The sequence below is a fragment of the Schistocerca serialis genome, chromosome 9 (assembly GCF_023864345.2).
Source record: "Schistocerca serialis cubense isolate TAMUIC-IGC-003099 chromosome 9, iqSchSeri2.2, whole genome shotgun sequence".
Lineage (NCBI taxonomy): Eukaryota > Metazoa > Arthropoda > Insecta > Orthoptera > Acrididae > Schistocerca > Schistocerca serialis.
The window spans coordinates 114,308,349-114,328,382 of record NC_064646.1 but is presented as its reverse complement, the minus strand read 5'-3'; the positions used below and the strand labels follow the sequence as shown (position 1 = coordinate 114,328,382).

Here is a 20,034-nt window from a genome sequence, read left to right as displayed (position 1 = left end):
TATAATGGGAATTCCATTTCCCATAGCCATGAGAAAAAGACACCTGGCAAAGACTGCCTAGTGGATTTTGTCATGTGAAACTGATTCGAGTCCTATCATGTTCGCCATATTCTGTAGCAACTGGAGAAGTTGAAAATCAAATAGCCCACCCACAATTCTGAGTGACTTGGCAAGCTACTGACCTGCTGTAGGACAGATTATTAAAAAAAAGTCAAATGTGTGGGGAAAAGGCACAATAATTTAGCCCTTTCCCAAAACAGAGTGAGAACAGATTATAGGAGATGGACCACGAAGAGCTGCAAGCCATAGATTCTGAAATGAATGCAGCAGCAGGGGTGGCACATAGAAGCTTATCAGATTACTCCAGTGCAGTTGCTATACCGAATGCATTTGGTCCAGTTGGTATGACGCACAGTAGCACCCAGTGTAGTTGCTGCTAGTTTCCTGCCACATTGTACAATAACAGCCAGTCTTCACATGAGGTAGTTCCAAAGAATGGAAAACAACAAAGGCATTTGAAGATGACAGTAATTTCTGCTATTCTGCCATCTACAATGATATACATCCAAATTCTGCAACTGATTGCACTCGCATGGGGGCCAGAGGCCACCTCTCCATGCTTATGCAAACTGTGGTGCCACTCTGTAGTGTGCTTCCATGGGTAGTAAAAAGATTACTGTAGCAAACATAACCGTGGGTGAGGGAGGTACCAGTTGCTGTGCCCCAGGTCAGTGGAATGGTCCGTCTGTTTGAAGTTCAAGTTGGGAGGCATGATTTGATGCCATTTATCCAAAAATGCAAACAGTTGGTGTTCCTAAATGTTGGCATGGCAGTTGCTTAATTTTGAATGCAGAGCCTACAAATTCTGAGCATTTTTGCATGTATTAGATTAACTAATTGAAGAATGAGAAAAGTACTGTGTCCTATCAAAGCTATAGTCCTCTAAGCAGGCAAGGTATTGGTGGGGTCTCTTGGCTGGAGAAAATTAATCTTTGTGTATAAAATCATTAATTTAATTTGAAAGCTTTTAAATTAATTATCTGACATGTGTGCACATAGTATCAGTCAACTCAGAATTTAGTAAGCATGCATTTATGTAATTGAAGTTACAGAATTACTTACACTTCATTCTTTGTCTTTGTGATTGCTACTGGGCAGGATAGCTGGTGTGACATCCCCTTGTACAGTATATGCTTCTGAAAAGTGTTAATGGCAGCCTCCGCATAGAATGGTGATTCCCTAGTCCAGCTGCTGCTAACTGCAGTCAATGATGTGGGATGACACAGAATGTTTCAGGGAGCCCGTTACTTGTACTCAGATGCCAGGCACAGATGTGAAGTGATTACAATGTGCTAGGTGCACGGTACAGCGATCCTTCCCTGTGTCGCTCCGACAAAATCTACCAGGACCTTGATGAAGAGTATGCCTGCCCTCATGTTTTCGTGCAGTCCAACTTAATGCTGCTGTCACATCCAAAAGGGGGACCTTCAGTGATACATCTTTCAATCTCTGTCGGGTGCTCATAATGCTGTCTCATACGAGTATGCAGCATCTTGATGTCTACAGTGCTCACACAACTTCTGACACTGTTCACGCCTCTTATATAATCTACCTGGCTGTCAACAATACTAAACATGAACAAAACTAATGCATTCTGGTGACCATTCTACCTGTTACAGTTGAAACTCTCAATCATTTACATATGCACCAATGGTGTGTATGTGTACAAAGTTACATTAACATCTAACCTTGTCTTCTGGGTTTTTGTTTTTTTTGGCAGACATTGTATGTTATACTAATCTTGTAGTTGATTCATACAAACAGTGTCCCAAAATGGCAACCACTGATCAAAACACCAAGAAAGTGCTTTATATGGTAGGGGAGAAAAGGCAATTAAAGGTATATGAAATGCATGACACTGTAGAGATATCAGAAGAAATAGTATGGTCTATTTTATGTGAACTATGAGGAATCTTTGTGCAAAGTGAATGCATTGTTAATTATTGCTGACAGTGAGCAAATGAAAAATGAGTTTCTCAGGAAAAATTGTACCATTTTAAAAAGAACCCAATTGGTTTTGTGCACCAATGTATTGCTGCATATGAAACATGAGTCCATTACTTCACATCATATGTGAAACAGCAGTCAAAGCAATGGGTTGAAGCTTACGGTCCTGCAACAAAGGTGAAGTTAGTCTCATGTCCTGAAAGGATATTCTGTCAGCACACAGGTGGCAGGTGCCTTGTGATGAGGGAATGGGTCCCTACTCTGAAGATTTGTTGTTGCTGTGACTTCACTCAGTTCACATTTGACTTCTCTCTGGACTATCAGTAAGCCAAACACTCGATCTCGTACCTCATTGCAACATAATCTACTGTCATTGTTTATCAGCTTCCGCTAATGACGGAGACCTCGGAATACTGAGGGCACAACACAAACGAGGATATGACTCTAGTGAAAGCATATGGTAGCAATTAATTCTCCATAGCACTGCCCCAGGGGAAACAATAATTGTGTAGAAGTCCACACCAGTGGACCAGCCCATAATTCCTTAGCAGTCTGAAGATGACGCAAGCCCCATTACCAAAAATTTAATTAAACAGAACACTTGAGAATAAATGAAATTATACATTCACAGGAAAATTTCCAATCTCTATAACCAGCATTTTCTGGTATGAAAAATCTGTTCTTTGTTTTTATAAACATAGAATTATTAACAAATTAGCTGGCATATGCTATGCAAGTCTTCTGGATCAACTAGAGGAAAAACATTGTGATAACAGACCGGACAATTCACATCCTGACAAGGGTGTTTCGGCAAACTCAGGGTATTTGATGTACAGATTGTTGGAATATCCACTTTGTTCACCATTTTTGGTACATTCTGTCTTGCACCTATTTCTACACCCAGAGAAATTTGTAGTTGGAAAGCATAAGTAATTTGACCAATAAAGACATTATGACTACTATACAGAGTGATCTGTTGTTATTGCCTACAAAGATTAAGAGTGAGATCTACACTGAAAATGATCTGAAAGTGTCATTATAATTTATTGCTGGAAACACCGTGTTTTAATGTATGGCCTTGTCATTGGTACTATGTACGTTAATGCAACACACAGCTGCAGTACACTGGCATGTACTGTTAACATTCAGTTAGTTGCTGTGGTCGACAGAAGATGATGGATATGGAAATGTTGAATTGACTGATGTCGCTTTGATTTACAGTTAGGAACATCAGAATTCTGCTGCTGTTGCATGTATGTCAGTATGTGTGTATGCTGCCCATTTACCTGGCAGACGACATCCCACTCCAAGAACATTTGTGTTTGAGAGAGGCCTAGGTCACTGTGCACCTGTAATAGTCAATGCTGCTAGGCTGCAGTGTCACAGGACAGTTGCAGTTGAGGGAGAATCTCTGCATTTTGTGGAACTCTGACTGATTACCAGTACTTCGAGATTAGATGCATACCTCAATTGTCACAGCAGTCTGTGTAGAGAACAGTAAATGAACAATTACTGTATCCCTTCCATGTGCAATGAATCCGAATCCTGATTTTCAATGCCGTACAACATTTTGATTTGCTGCTGAACCAACACACCATAGATCAATAATTCCTCAGTAGAGTACTGGCAGTGGATGCAGCAACATTCACCAGAAATGGCATTTTCAGTCAACACAGTTACCATGTTTGCACTGACAAAAATCCACACGCTATCTTGGAGGTAAATTCCCAGCATCAGCTGTTCATCAGTGTTCAGGCACTAATCATTGGTGATAGCTGTTTGGAAAGTTTGAACTGCCTGGATGACCATGAGGTGTCTACTACTTGCAGTATCTTCAGACATTTCTTTTGGGTGTATTGGAGGATGTTGCACTGGCTGCAACATGACAGAACATGTGGTTGCTACATTATGGAGCCTATGTACATAATCAGCCTGCCGTGGCTCGATATTTGAGTGATCATTATCTCGAAAGGTGGATTGAATGTAACCTGTTATATGACCATCATGTTCTCCTGATCTCACACTCTGTGACTTCTGGATATGGGGCCACATGAAAGACCTAGTGTCCTCCCAGTGATGTAATATAAGAGAAAATCGGTGAAATGTAATAGAAGCTGTTGCAAATACAATCCAGGATATGCCAAAGATTTTGTAACATGTCTGTCAGTTATGATTTAAAAGAACAGAGCTGTTTTCTGAATGCAATGGTGGACACTTTTGATATCTGCTGTAGAAAATTTAGCATCCTGTCAGTGTCACATTTAATCTCTCAGTATGATGAATAATGTACCTCCACATCCTTGGAGTCTTTTGTGGCGGCAGCATTCCTGAAGGGGGGGGGGGGGAAAAAAAAAAAAAAAAAAAAAAAAAAAAAAAAAAAAAAAAAACCTCTTTTCGGTTCACAAGCAACTTAATTTCAGATAAAACAAATTCTTCATTTGAAATGATATGAATTGTTAGCTGAGAAGAATTTATTCACAGTATATACGCGACAGTCTTGTTCTGTTACTAAGCATTCCTGGCAATAAGTTGTAGAGAAGCTTTTAGTTTACGTTTTAGTGTAGATTCCACTGGTAAACCTTGAAGTCCACAATTGTGGATCACCTTATATATGGGTTTTTGGCAGCCCTGTCAGAATCTTCCTCCAGTGATGGACTCTACTTGCCTGAGAGATTTTGCACAAAGTGCATTGATCTGAAAGGAGCTTACAGTAAAAAATGAGTGTATTTGATAACTAAAAATCATTATCTTTTATTATGAAGCTGAGAAAGTTTCTCTTTGCTCCTGTAGATTACTTTGATTGTCACTACTAAACATTTTACATGTCATGGACTATGTTTTAAATCAAATTACTTGTGAGATCAGTTAATGGCCTGTAGTAGAGTAGGAGGACGCGTAAGCTTAATTTGGTTAGAATATGTCGTAACTTTTAGTGTGTCAGTACTAGGTTCTTTAGTAACAAGGGGAGTGAAGTTGAATTAATCACATTTCAAGAAAGAAAACACCAATTGCTTTTACAAAGAAGACTGTTTTGAGTACTTCACTGATATTTTTGGAAATTTAAAGAAATTCTGGTCAATAAACTGGGTAAAGAGTGAATTGTTAATTATAATCTTTGAACAACTGCTTGAATCTGCATCATGTCTTACATAACATGTTGGACATTCCAATATTTTCTTCACTGCTTCACTGTCTCAGAATGAGGTTACTAGTTTCTATACAATTATTAATCAAACCCTCACCTTAAATTATTTTTTCCTGTTCATTTTAATATTTCTTTTAGCCTTAATGTTTTGATTTGTCTTTCACTTCAGAAATAATTTATCTTTCATTAGTTAACTGTCTATTTAACAAATTGCATGTTTCTGCTAAAGAGTAAAACTGAACAGAGTTTTAATGAGGGATATATAATGTTATCCCAGTTTGTTAAATGTTTATGGATGTTGAATTTTATTTAAGGCACAAAATTGCCAAGACTTTCATGGCTACTTGTTAACAAACTGCTTGTTGGCTTCTATCTTGAGTTCTTTGACTGATCTTTGTTTGATGATTCTTGTAACATTTCACTGACACAAGTGCTTGGCATTGTCAAAACTTCACTCTCCAGTGCTGGTAGTGTACTGGAGTCAAGCTCGCAGCTGCAGTTTATATGTACCTGGCACTCAAACGTCCAAGAGGTTTTTTGTGGACAAGTCCAGGGTGGCTCCCCTCTTACTACCTGCAGCAGTCAATCGCTGCAACATGGAAATCCAGGGACCATTCACATTCAGGCTTTCTTCTTTCCTGTGGAAGCTGTTCTCATATTTGTGTATTTCTATAGCTTCTCTGAACAAGAGTGTCTGATAGGAGTTCTCTACAGCAAGAACTTCCATGCCAGTGAATTTTACTATGTGGTCTGTCTCACACAGCACATGTTCCACCACGGCTAATTTTTCCACCTTCCCCAACCTGCAATGCCACTTGTGTTCGGTGATTCTGGTATTGATTGATTGTCCAGTCATTCCAAAATAGACTTTTCTGCATGTACATGGTATGTGGTATATTCCCGACATTGCAAGTAGGTCCGTATTTACCTTTACGGAACTGAGACACTCTTTAGTCTTATGTGTCATTTTGTAAATAGTCTTTACTCCTCGTTTGCACAGTATGCAGCCAATTTTGTTTGTCACTCAGGGAACGTATGGCAGAAAGGCCTTAAGTGATCTTTTTTTTCTGATTTGTTGCTTTGCCGAGTTTTTGATTTTGTGACACTTTTTATGTAACAGGTGGAGTATCCATTTCTCATCAGAATGCTTTCCAGTTGTTACGTCTCGCATCTGAGGTGCTGCAGCTCACATATGTTGTAAAATACATGATTCTGCTAAAGAGTAAAACTCAACAATGTTTTGATGATGGCTATAGTGATGTTATTTCAATTTGTTAACTGAAAGCAAGGGGAAACTACGGCCGTAATTTTTCCCGAGGGCATGCAGCTTTACTGTATGATTAAATGATGATGGCGTCCTCTTGGGTAAAATATTCCGGAGGTAAAATAGTCCCCCATTCGGATCTCCGGGCGGGGACTACTCAAGAAGATGTCGTTATTAGGAGAAAGGAAACTGGCGTTCTACGGATCGGAGCCTGGAATGTCAGATCCCTTAATCGCGCAGGTAGGTTAGAAAATTTGAAAAGGGAAATGGATATGTTAAAGTTAGATATAGTGGAATTAGTGAAGTTCAGTGGCAGGAGGAACAAGACTTCTGGTCAGGTGACTACAGGGTTATAAACACAAAGTCAAATAGGGGTAATGCAGGAGTGGGTTTAATAATGAATAGGAAATTAGGAATGCAGGTAAGCTACTACAAACAGCATAGTGAATGCATTATTGTGGCCAAGATAGATACGAAGCCCACACCTACTACAGTAGTACAAGTTTATATGCCAACTAGCTCTGCAGATGACGAAGAAATTGAAAACATGTATGATGAAATAAAAGAAATTATTCAGATAGTGAAGGGAGACGAAAATTTAATAGTCATTGGTGACTGGAATTCGAGTGTAGGAAAAGGGAGAGAAGGAAACGTAGTAGGTGAATATGGATTGGGGGTAAGAAATGAAAGAGGAAGCCGCCTGGTGGAATTTTGCACAGAACACAACTTAATCATAGCTAACACTTGGTTTAAGAATCATGATAGAAGGTTGTATACATGGAAGAACCCTGGAGATACTAAAAGGTATCAGATAGATTATATAATGGTAAGACAGAGATTTAGGAACCAGGTTTTAAATTGTAAGACATTTCCAGGGGCAAATGTGGACTCTGACCACAATCTATTGGTTATGACCTGTAGATTAAAACTGAAGAAACTGCAAAAAGGAGGGAATTTAAGGAGATGGGACCTGGATAAACTGAAAGAACCAGAGGTTGTACAGAGTTTCAGGGAGAGCATAAGGTAACAATTCACAGGAATGAGGGAAAGAAATACAGTAGAAGAAGAATGGGTAGCTTTGAGGAATGAAGTAGTGAAGGCAGCAGAGGATCAAGTAGGTAAAAAGACGAGGGCTAATAGAAATCCTTGGGTAACAGAAGAAATATTGAATTTAATTGATGAAAGGATAAAATATAAAAATGCAGTAAATGAAGCAGGCAAAAAGGAATACAAACGTCTCAAAAATGAGATCGACAGGAAGTGCAAAATGGCTAAGCAGGGATGGCTAGAGGACAAATGTAAGGATGTAGAGGCTTATCTCACTAGGGGTAAGATAGATACTGCCTACAGGAAAGTTAAAGAGACCTTTGGAGATAAGAGAACCACTTGTATGAACGTCAAGAGCTCAGATGGAAACCCAGTTCTAAGCAAAGAAGGGAAAGCAGAAAGGTGGAAGGAATATATAGAGGGTCTATACAACGGCGATGTACTTGAGGACAATATTATGGAAATGGAAGAGGATGTAGATGAATATGAAATGGGAGATACGATACTGGGTCAAGAGTTTGACAGAGCACTGAAAGACCCGAGTCGAAACAAGGCCCCCAGAGTAGACAACATTCCATTGGAACTACTGATGGCCTTGGGAGAGCCAGTCCTGACAAAACTCTACCATCTGGTGAGCAAGATGTATGAAACAGGCGAAATACCCTCAGACTTCAAGAAGAATATAATAATTCCAATCCCAAAGAAAGCAGGTGTTGACAGATGTGAAAATTACCGAAGAATCAGTTTAATAAGCCACAGCTGCAAAATACTAACACGAATTCTTTACAGACGAATGGAAAAACTAGTAGAAGCCGACCTCGGGGAAGATCAGTTTGGATTCCTTAGAAATACTGGAACACGTGAGGCAATACTGACCCTACGACTTATCTTATAAGCTAATTTAAGGAAAGGCAAACCTACGTTTCTAGCATTTGTAGACTTAGAGAAAGCTTTTGACAATGTTGACTGGAATACTCTCTTTCACATTCTAAAGGTGGCAAGGGTAAAATACAGGGAGGGAAAGGCTATTTACAATTTGTACAGAAACCAGATGGCAGTTATAAGAGTCGAGGGACATGAAAGGGAAGCAGTGGTTGGGAAGGGAGTAAGAGAGGGTTGTAGCCTCTCCCCGATGTTATTGAATCTGTATATTGAGCAAGCAGTAAAGGAAACAAAAGAAAAATTCGGAGTAGGTATTAAAATCCATGGAGAAGAAATAAAAACTTTAAGGTTCGCCGATGACATTGTAATTCTGTCAGAGACTGCAAAGGACTTGGAAGAGCAGTTGAACAGAATGGATGGTGTCTTGAAGGGAGGATATAAGATGAACATCAACAAAAGCAAAATGAGGATAATGGAATGTAGTCGAATTAAGTCGGGTGATGTAGAGGGTATTAGATTAGGAAATGAGACACTTAAAGTAGTAAAGGAGTTTTGCTATTTGGGGAGCAAAATAACTGCTGATTGTCGAAGTAGAGAGGATATAAAATGTAGACTGGCAATGGCAAGGAAAACGTTTCTGAAGAAGAGAAATTTGTTAACATCGAGTATAGATTTAAGTGTCAGGAAGTCATTTCTGAAAGTATTTGTATGGAGTATTGCCATGTATGGAAGTGAAACATGGACGGTAAATAGTTTGGACAAGAAGAGAATAGAAACTTTCAAAATGTGGTGCAACAGAAGAATGCTGAAGATTAGATGGGTAGATCACATAACTAATGAGGAGGTACTGAATAGGATTGGGGAGAAGAGGAGTTTGTGGCACAACTTGACCAGAAGAAGGGATCAGTTGGTAGGACATGTTCTGAGGCATCAAGGGATCACCAATTTAGTATTGGAGGGCAGCGTGGAGGGTAAAAATCGTAGGGGGAGACCAAGAGATGAATACACTAAGCAGATTCAGAAGGATGTAGGTTGCAGTAGGTACCAGGAGATGAAGAAGCTTGCACAGGATAGAGTAGCATGGAGAGCTGTATCAAACCAGTCTCAGGACTGAAGACCACAACAACAACAACAACAACAACAACAACAACTGTGAGCCATAGCACCTCAGACACAAAATGCAGCAACTGGAAAGCATTCTGATGAGCAATAGATATTATACTAGTTACGCAAGAAGTGTCACAGAATAAAAAAAAACTTGGTGAAGTGATACACCAGAAAAAGAAATATTGTGTACAGCCTTCCTGTGTTACATTCCCAGACAAATGGACAGAATTGGCCTCATATTGCACAAATACGGTGTAAAGACCGTTTATAAACTGGCAAAGAAGATCAAAAAGCATCTCAGATCAGCAAAGGAAAAAAGGGACCCACTTGCAATATCAGGAATATACCACATACCGTGTACATGCGGAAAAATCTATATTGGAATGACTGGATGATCAATCAGTACCAGAATCTCCAACATAAGCAGCATTGCAGGTTGTGGCAGGTGGAGGAACTGGCCATGGTGGAACATGCGCTGTGTGAGATGGACCACAGTAGAATTCACTGACATGGAAGTTCTTGCTCTGTACAGAAGAGCTTCACATTTGCTTGTTCAGAAAAACTATAAAAATATGAGAACAGCTTAAAGAAGAAAGCCTCAAGGTGAACGGTTCCTGGCTTCCCGTGCTGCAGCGAATGACCACTGCAGATAGTCAGGAGAGAACCACACTGGAAATGTCCTTGGAAAAGCCCTTGGACATGGCGTGCCAGCTGCATATAACCTGCAGCTACAAGCTTGACTCCAGTCCGACACCAGCAACAGAAGGTGAAGCTTTGACAATGCCAGCCACTCGTGCTGGTGAAACGTCAGAAAAATCTTGAATCAAATGTTGGCCAAAGAACCCGAGACAGAAGCCAACAGGCAGTTTATTTATCAAGGCAGTTACTCCTTTGAAATTCTTATGTAAGTGTTAAAGTTTTTGTGAAATTTGTACACTGTTAATTAAAATAACCTGCATTATTGACAGTGTGTAATGTTTTCCCGTGTTGAAATCAGTTTTTTTTCTAAGATGGTTTAGAATATTTTCACAAAAGAGGGAGAGGTGGATGGGTAATAAGTTCAAGGAGCATAGACAACCACTTACTATATAAAAGAAAAATAGAGTTGTGGATAAGCACATAAACAGAAGGTTACTGCCCATACAGTAGGTGTGTGTTTGTGTTTGTGTGTGTTTGTGTGTGTGTGTGTGTGTGTGTGTGTGAGAGAGAGAGAGAGAGAGAGAGAGAGAGATTTTGGGGGGGGGGATGTTTGTCAGATAAGTGGAAATGTCTTTTGAAAGCTTATTTTTTACTTTGTGCACCATATTGATGTGTTAATGTAAACACCCATTGCAATAATAGGTCCATCATTTGACTTCCTACTTGGCTTCCTGATTAATATGTCCACACAGTTATTAGAAGCGCATCTTTACAGTTGTTTAATTTGTACCACTCTATTGGTGAGGCTCTTGGGTGTAATGTCAGATGGTGTCACAGAAACATTTCACTGTTTCAGTAGAGTGCTTGTTTATGATCTTCAGGCAAAAACAGCGATGATGTGTTTCATGAACACATCTGACACTTTAACCTGAGAGGTTCAGTAACATTTGCTTTGACAAGAACATGTTAAAGAGCAGAATTTTTTGTTTTTTTCCCCCTTAGCCTAAACTTGTGGAGACATTGATGACCGCAGAGAAGCATTGTCATTACCAGAATGCTGTGAACTGTTACAGGAAGCTCCTTGGTATGACTTACAATTTTCTCTTGTAATTCAGTGCTAAAGTAATTACTAGATTCAGTGAAACTGTACATTAAATACCGTCCTTGATCCACTTGTTCAGTGTAACTGTACATTAAATACTGTCCTTGATCTGCTTGTTCTTTTGTATGTCTTGTGTTGTGTTTGCATTCATTCATTCATTCATTCATTCATTTGTTCATTGTTCTCCATAGATCCCAACTAGAAGGATAACCTTCAGGGATGTGGGATGAGTCAAGGTATATGTTAACAAAAGATAAGAAAATCATAGGACCTTGATGTGTATACTCTATCAACAGCAAACTGTCACTATACTGCTTAATGCTGTTCATGCCTATGACAGCCAAATTTTGTTTCGAGTAAATTAGAAAGAAAGCTGTTACTTAAATAATGTGCTGCCTCCACAATTATACTACATAGCTGCTGTTTACCTGCTATTGGTAACTTCATATTACTTTGTTGCAATGGAATTTTTCAAAGTCAGTGTTATTATTTACAATACATTGCTAATTCTTATGCAGATTTTCAATGTATACCACTACTCCCCATGTAGCTAACAGACCTTTCCAGTTCTTGAATGTAGATATTGATATAATTGCATAATAACACATCTTTTTAATCTTCCTTTGAAGTTTTAGGAATCCCCAATTTCTTGCTGTATGTTGGGTGGAAGCTTATTAATTATCTTTCCATAAGAGTATACAACTCCATTCTGCACCCCAGAAGAGGAGCTTAAGTCTGTATGAAAATTATGTTTGCGTCCTCATTGTGATTGTGTAAATCACAGTTCAACTGAAATGTATTTTTTATTGTAAACAACAGAAACCATTAAGGAGCAAATAAATTGGGAAATAAATGTAAGAATTCCAATATCCTTAATAAAAGCTTCTGCAAGATGTATGGTTACCTATGTTACACAAAACTCTCATTGCTCACTTTTAGTGAAGAAACATTTTATTTATTTTAGGTACACTGCCCCATAATATGATTCCATAGCACAGCAGCGAATGAAAATATCGCAAATAATCTAACACTCCTGTCTTTATGTCAACACAATGATATATGCTTCTAATGGCATAACATGCAGTACTGATCTTGTTATACAGCTAGTCACCAAGAAATTTTACACGCTGTATTTCATTCAGTGTATGACCATTATTATCTGCTTGTGGTGTTGAGAGACCATTAATACTTATGTGAAACTGCATAACGTGCCCTTGCTACTCATTGAATAGTATAGGTATTAGTTGCAGACAGGCACAATGAAAAAGAATGCTAGAAATATTTCAGCTTGTGCACAAAGTTCTTATGCAGAAGCAAAAACTCACTGACATTCACACAGGAACAACTTATAAACAAAATGACTTGTCCTGTGTCATTATTATTTATCATACAAATGATCCATGGAGCATGAAAGTAACTGACTAACACTTGGGCAATATCTTTATGTGCTAAGATTATTCCTTCTTGGACTTTCTGTTATTTAATATGAGTGTTTGTGAAATTAAGACTAAAACTGTTAGCGTTAAGCAACTTGTAGGTGTGTTGAGCTGTCATCTGAACTGCATCTACTATGGTAAAATTTGAGCCCATAATTTAAGTGATTGTGTCATCAGCAAACATTACAGTTTTTTAACTGCCCTTTAAAGTCATTCAAAGGTAATTTATGTTTGTCTCACTCTGTAACATCACTTAAGAGAATTTCTATCAAGAAAAGTGCAGGAACTTTATGTGATAGAGTATTGCTTTACAATTGCTCTGAAACAATCACATATTGTGTTTCTTTGTTAACATGGATCCTAGGACATTTAAAAGGACCATATGACCATTTAAAGAAAGTGCCAACAGTGTTTACACTTTATGACTGTTATTTCCCACATTGAACAGCCATACAACACAGGAGATTAACATTAATAATATTATGACAAGGAAGGTTGATATTCACCATATAGTGGAGATGCTGAGTTTCAGATAGGCACAACAAAAAGACTCTCACAATTAAAACTTCCAGCCATTATGGCCTTAGTCAACACTAGACACTCATAGACGTGTGCACACGCGCGCACACGCACGCACGCGCGCACGCACGTACGCACACACACACACACACACACACACACACACACACACACACACACACACACACACACACACACACACACACACACCCGCGCACACACACACACACACACACACACACACACACACACACACACACACACAACTGCAGTCTCAGGCAACTGAAACCACACTGTGAGCAGCAGCACGAATGCATGATGGGAGTGGTGACTGGGTGGAGGTAAGGAGAAGTCTTGAGCAGGGAGGGGGAACAATAATATTCTGGGGGTGGCAGACAGTGAAGTGCTGCAGGCCAGACAGTGAGCAGGGGAGAGGTGGAGGTGGAGGGGGGGGGGGGGGAGAAGTGGAAAAGGAGAGAAATAAAAAGACTGGGTGTGGTGGTGTAATGACGACTGTGTAGTGCTGAAATGGAAACAGGGAAGGGTCTGGGTGGGTGAGCACAGTGACTAACAAAGATTGAGCCAGGAGGGTTACAGGATCGTAGGATGTATTGCAGGGAAAGTTTCCACCTGCGCAATTCAGAAAAGCTGGTGTTGGTGGGTAGGATCCATATGGCACCAGCTGTGAAGCAGTCACTGAAATGAAGAATATCATGTTTGGCAGCATGTTCAGCAACAGGGTGATCCACTTGCTTCTTGGGCACAGATTGTCGGTGGCCATTCATGCGGACTTGCAGCTTGTTGGTTGTCATGATTACATAGAACGCAGCACAGTGGTTGCAGCTGTGGATGTATGGGACACACTGCCAAACATGATATCCTTCATTTCAATGACTGCTTTACAGCCTGTGTGATATGGATCCTACCCAACATCAGCTTATCTGAATTGTGCAGGTGGGAACTTTTCCTGCAATACATCCTACATTCCTGTAACCCACCTGGCCTCAATCTTCGTCGGTCACTGTCATCCATCTAGCCCCTTCCCTGTTCTCATTCCAGCACTACGCAGCCGTCATTCCACCATCACAACCAGTCTTTTTATTTCTCTTCTTTTCCACTAATCCCCCCCTCCCTCCCACCTCTCCCCTGCTCACCGTCTGACCTGCAGTACTTCACTATCATGCACTGGTGCTGCTGCTCGCAGTGTGGTTTCAGTTGCCTGAGACTGCAGTCATGTGTGTGTGTGTGTGTGTGTGTGTGTGTGTGTGTGTGTGTGTGTGTGTGTGTGGGTGCACGGGTTTGTGCACATATGACTGTCTACTGTTGGTGAAGGCCTTAACGGCTGAAAGCTTTATTTGGAACGGTCTTTCTGTTGTGTCTATCTGTGACTCAGCATCTCCGCTATATGGTGAATAGCAGCTTTCCTTTTCATAATATTATTTTATTCCATCCTGGATTTTCCATTGTTTGAAGGGAAAATATCGTGTGAAAGATCACGGAAATGATAGGTCAACAGGAATAAATAAAATATGGGGGAGGGGGGGATGTCCTGGGCTAGGTGATAGTTTAATATCAACAAAACATAAAACGATAATTAACATATGCACCACTGTAATGGTAGTATTTTGAAAAAACTAGGTTGCTGCTCTCCATACAGAGGAGATGTTGAGCCGTAGACAGGCAAAGCAAAGAGACTGCTATATATTCTGAGTTTTCAACCAAAAGACCTTCTTCTAAAGTAGGAAACACACACACAATCACCCCAGCACAAAGCACATGCGCAACTGCATGCATGCGTGCGCATGCACCCCCCCCCCCCCCCCCGCCCTCCCACACACACACACACACACACACACACACACACACACACACACACACACACACACACATGAGATGACTGTCTTTGGTCACTGACACAATACTGTGTACAACAAATGTGCTTGATATGTGAATGGATGAAGCAGTCTGTGTTTGTAGTGAGGGTAAGGAGGATGCTATGGTGGTGAGGAGAAGGGATAGCAGGGTAGGTTTGGGGATGTACTGCTGCTTGTGGGAGCATGCAGGGATGTCGTGGGGACACGGTAGGGCTGCTAAGTGCAGTCAGAATGTTTTATTTGGGAGACAGGAGGTGGAAAAGATGAGAAGTAGAGGAGGGGGAAAAGACAAGCGTGTGCATTGGTAGAATAGAAGACAGTGTACCGCTGGTGTTGGTAAGAAGGATCCAGATGGCTCGACCTGCGAAGCAGTAAATGAAGCGAATCATATTTTGTTGGGCAGCATGTTCAGCAAATTGGTGATCCAGCTGTCTTGTGACCACAGTTTTTGAGTGGCCATTCGTGCAGACAGACAGCCCACATAGGAAGCAACACAGTGGTTGCAGCTTTGTTTGTAGATCACACAATTGCTTTCCCTGGTAGCCCTGCCTTTGATAGGATAGGTTGTGCCCGTGACCAGAATGGAGTAGGTGGTGATGGTGGAAGGATGTGTGGAAGACTTCTTGCATCTAGTTCTATTGCAGAGATATGACCCATGACGCAAGGGGTTGGGAGCAGGGGTGGTTTAAGGATGGACAAGGATACTGCATAGGTTCAGTGGGCAGTGGAATACTACTGTGGGAGGGATAGTGGGTAGGATGTTTTATGTTTCAGGGCTTGACGAGAGGTAGTCTAAACCCTAACAGAGAATGTGACTCGGTTGTTCCAGTGCTGAGAGGTCTGCTCCTTTGTGGTTGGATAGTGGGAATGTGCAGGTGGTGGGTGACTGGAAAAGATTAGCACAAAGATTTAACATACCATGTGTTGAAGCATACATTATTCTAGAGAGTAAGGACATGCCATCTCATGAAACAATTTGTATGTGTCATATATTGTAAACTGTAATTACATGTGCTGTTTCTTGTTTGTTGTTTCTTTATTTGTAAATTTTTGTGCAGTTATAATGTATTAAATCTGGTATTTGCTTTTCAGTTTATGATCTGCTGCCGTTGCTTGGGACCAGCCAAGTTGATTTGCCTCCAAAACATCTTTTCCGAATGCTGCAGAAGTCTATTGAGTTCTATCTGGCTTACCTCATGCTACCAAATAAATCAATACCGGTAATCAGCATTTGAGTAAATTTATTGAAATTTATTTGTGTGTAACAAGTAAGTGCTCAGCAACAGCAAATACCTTGGGAAAGAAACTGTGTACAGTATTATAGATCACAAAAAAAAAAAAAAATTGCTTGTAAATGAAGCCAGTGATACGCTGTTTAAAACTGACAAGATTTTTGCTTCCGTTATGTGCACAGTCAGAACTTGAGTAAGGCAAATGCCTGTGCATGTTCGTCAAACTGTGAGTACAGTAAAAGGAACCATTTTGTTGAACAGGATGGAAATTTTGTATATAAATATGTATTGTTTATAAAAAAAAAAAGGTTGATTTATTATGCAAATTGTGTCCAGTAAAGTCTACAGTGTGGCCATGGTGAACCTCCTTTCAAGCACACAGACAGGAAGAGGGCCTCCTCACTCATGTTCACATAGAACACAGCCCTCTGTGCATGGCTTCATGCTCTGGTGAGAGAACCCTCCTATGTGTGGTGCATGTGGCGTGCAGATCACAGTGCGCCACATATCAGTAGACTAACAATGAAAACAATCAATTATTGATAAAATTATTTAATTGAATCGTTAAAAAGCTTTACTCACCAAGCGGCGGCAGAACACACACATGAAAGACTGTTGTGATTGGCAAGCTGTCGGAGCCAGTGGCTCGTTCTTCAGGCAGAAGGATTGAAGGGGAAGGAAGAAGGGTGAAGAAAAAGTAGACTGTATTTTGTATTCAGACAAGAGGACAGCAGAAGTGATCAGCCAGCCACATATTCCAGTGAATCTACTTTAGTTTTTCTCTTACCTTACATGTGCTTTACTTGAAAGTTTTAGAACATCTGACCATTTTTAACATTGTCTTACATGATGTGTGACTGTGCAGATGATCTTGGGTGAGACTAGGAAAGAGTGAGTGTAATTTTATGTCAGATTGCTTTTTCTTTCTTTTATCATAAACACATTCATTTCTCATAATTTTCGTATGGACACTGAGAATCTCATTGTGGAGTGCCCCAACCCAGAAACCACCACCGCATTTATTGTGTATCCATTTGTGGAAGGAGCTACATGATGTAATGGAAAATGTGTTTATACTGAGAGAAGAATGATGTGAAATGAATTACTTATATACATGATTGTAAAACTTGTTTCATCCTTCATTGTAGCCATAATGCAAAGGGGAGAGGGCTATAAAGTTTTGCTGTGTTTCCTATAATCTTCTCGATTGCTTTCATCTTGTCTCTTGAACTTTTGCAACCTTTCTTCTACATCATAGCAAAAAATAAGATAAGATACTTTATTGTCACATAACATGTTTTTATACAATCATTCGATTGAGAACATTGGTGACTCGTCAGTCTTTAACTTAAGTTGTTACAGTATTTTATATACTACAGGAAATACGTCATACATACATTGCTTATTATAATAAAAATACAACATTATATTTTAAATCTTTTCGTAACTCATCGAATCATTACTATAGCCTTCACACACCTATATGAAGTATGGATGTACTGAACGGGATACAAACCGCCATATAATTCTATATATAAACAGACACAAGCAGACATTTGTCTGCTTCTGTCTGTGTATATGCGGATGGATATGTGTGTGTGTGTGAGTGTATACCTGTCCTTTTTTCCCCCTAAGGTAAGTCTTTCCGCTCCCGGGATTGGAATGACTCCTTACCCTCTCCCTTAAAACCCACATCCTTTCATCTTTCCCTCTCCTTCCCTCTTTCCTGACGAAGCAACCGTTTGTTGCGAAAGCTTGAATTTTGTGTGTATGTTTGTGTGTCTATCGACCAGCCAGCGCTTTTGTTTGGTAAGTCTCATCATCTTTGTTTTTAGATATATATTTTTCCCACATGGAATGTTTCCCTCTATTATATTTATATATAAACATGAATATAAAGTGAACATGTATACTTTATATCTATATGGCTTCGAAAGTATACCATTTGTACTTGCATCTTTACTCCCTATTCCTATTTATAAATTCTTCTGAACTGTAATATTGCTTTATATTCATTTAGAAATTCTTCTAGACTCTAATAACATTTACTTTTTAGGTATGTGCCAATGGTTCCCAATGTGGATTCACCAAATATTGACCTTATCTTATTTCTGATCTTCAGAGCCATGTAATATGGAGTATTTTCATATACTGTGAGTCAGTGACAAGGAAGCATGTATTTCAATTTATGTCTAGTTTCATAGGCATGTGTGAATGTATTTCCTTCAAACAGATGTGAGTTTTTCTGTTAAAAGAGAAGTATTTCATATATGAAGATGGAAGGGATTGTCATGAAGTCCAGGCTTTTGAATAGTGGTTTGCATGAATGTCTACTATTGGTTCCTGTCATTGCTCTGATTATTTTTTTTTTTTTGTAGTTTGAAGATTCGAAGGAGGTTTGTCTTTTCAGCACCCCAAAATATTATTCCATATCTTATAAGTGTCATGAAATACGCATGGTATACAGTTTTCTTCACTGTTAAATCCGTTACTTTGTGTAGTACCCTCATTGCATAAACTAAACTATTTAATCTCTTCAGTAAACTGTCCACATGGTCAGTCCATTGCAAGTTTTTATTTAAAGTTATCCCAAGAAATTTTACAGAATCAACTGTGGTCAGTTCTTTACCTGAATATTCTATTTGTGATATACATTCAGTAGTTTGTTTGGTCCTGAAGTGTATGATATGGGTTTTTTTCAAGATTTAATTTCATAGCATTATCTTTTATCCATTGTTAAAGTTCTTGTAGAGTTTGTTTCGTGGTCCTTACTAATTCGTCAGTGTTTTTGCAGCAGACTACAGCAGTTGAATCATCTGCGTAAAGTATTGTATCTGTATTTAATTTGCTAGGCATGTCATTTATGTAATATAAGAACAGAAGTGGTCCTAATATCGAGCCCTGAGGCACGCCTGCTTGGATTTCTTTCCAGCTAGAGCAAGTTTTCTCTCCCTTTTGATGTATCACCACCCTTTGGTATCTGTTTTTGAGATAAGATGAAAACCATCTTATAGATTTTCCACGGAACCCATAGGTACCCAATTTTTGGAGCAGTAGCTTATGGTTTACTGTGTCAAACACCTTTGAGAGGTCACAAAAAATACCAGATACACTTTGTTTGTTGTCAAGGCATTTACTTACTTTGGAGATTAGTTCATTTACAGCTTGTAAAGTGTTTCGTGCCTTCCTAAACCCATATTGGTTATTGAGAATAATATTACCTTCCTTATTATACTTTTCTAATTGATTACATACTATTCATTCAACTATTTTAGAGAAAACTGGGAGTATAGACACTGGGCGGAAATTTACTAAATCATCTTGTTTTCCCTTTTTGTAGACTGGACAGACTTCAGCATATTTCAGTCTGTCTGGAAAGCAGCCCTCATCAAATGATTGGTTTATTATTTTACAGAGTTGAGGTGCAATGCTGTCACTTCCTGCCTTTATGATATTTGTTGGAATTTCATCCCAGCCCACAGATTTAAGATTTTTTAGGGATTGTGTGATGTTAGCTACTTCATGACATGATACTGCAGTAAATTTAAACTCTCTTGATACCTGCAGTACTGCATCAGGTCTTATTTGTGGAAGTAAGAAGTTATGAATTTTGTTTGTAGTTATGAAGTACTTATTAAATTCTTCACAGATGTGCCAAGTGTTAGTAACAGTATTCCCACCAATTTCTAGTTTGTAATTAAAATGTTTTGTTTCTTCAGTACCTGTTTCTTTCTTGACAACCTGCCATACTGCTTTTGATTTATTTGAGGCATTAGCTAT

At 39.4% G+C, this 20,034-nt stretch overlaps 1 protein-coding gene across 2 annotated transcripts in view; it reads left to right on the top strand.

Moving 5' to 3' along the window:
- Positions 1-20,034, top strand: part of LOC126419021 (integrator complex subunit 10) — a 123,713-nt gene that overhangs the window by 37,057 nt on the left and 66,622 nt on the right. For both annotated transcript variants that reach the window (XR_007575927.1, XM_050086077.1), the window contains exons 5-6: positions 11,094-11,175; positions 16,115-16,242. Coding sequence is in view for 1 of the 2 variants with exons in the window: in XM_050086077.1 (XP_049942034.1) it covers positions 11,094-11,175; positions 16,115-16,242 (210 nt within the window). In the remaining variant the exon portion in view is untranslated. The remainder of the gene's footprint in view (positions 1-11,093; positions 11,176-16,114; positions 16,243-20,034) is intronic.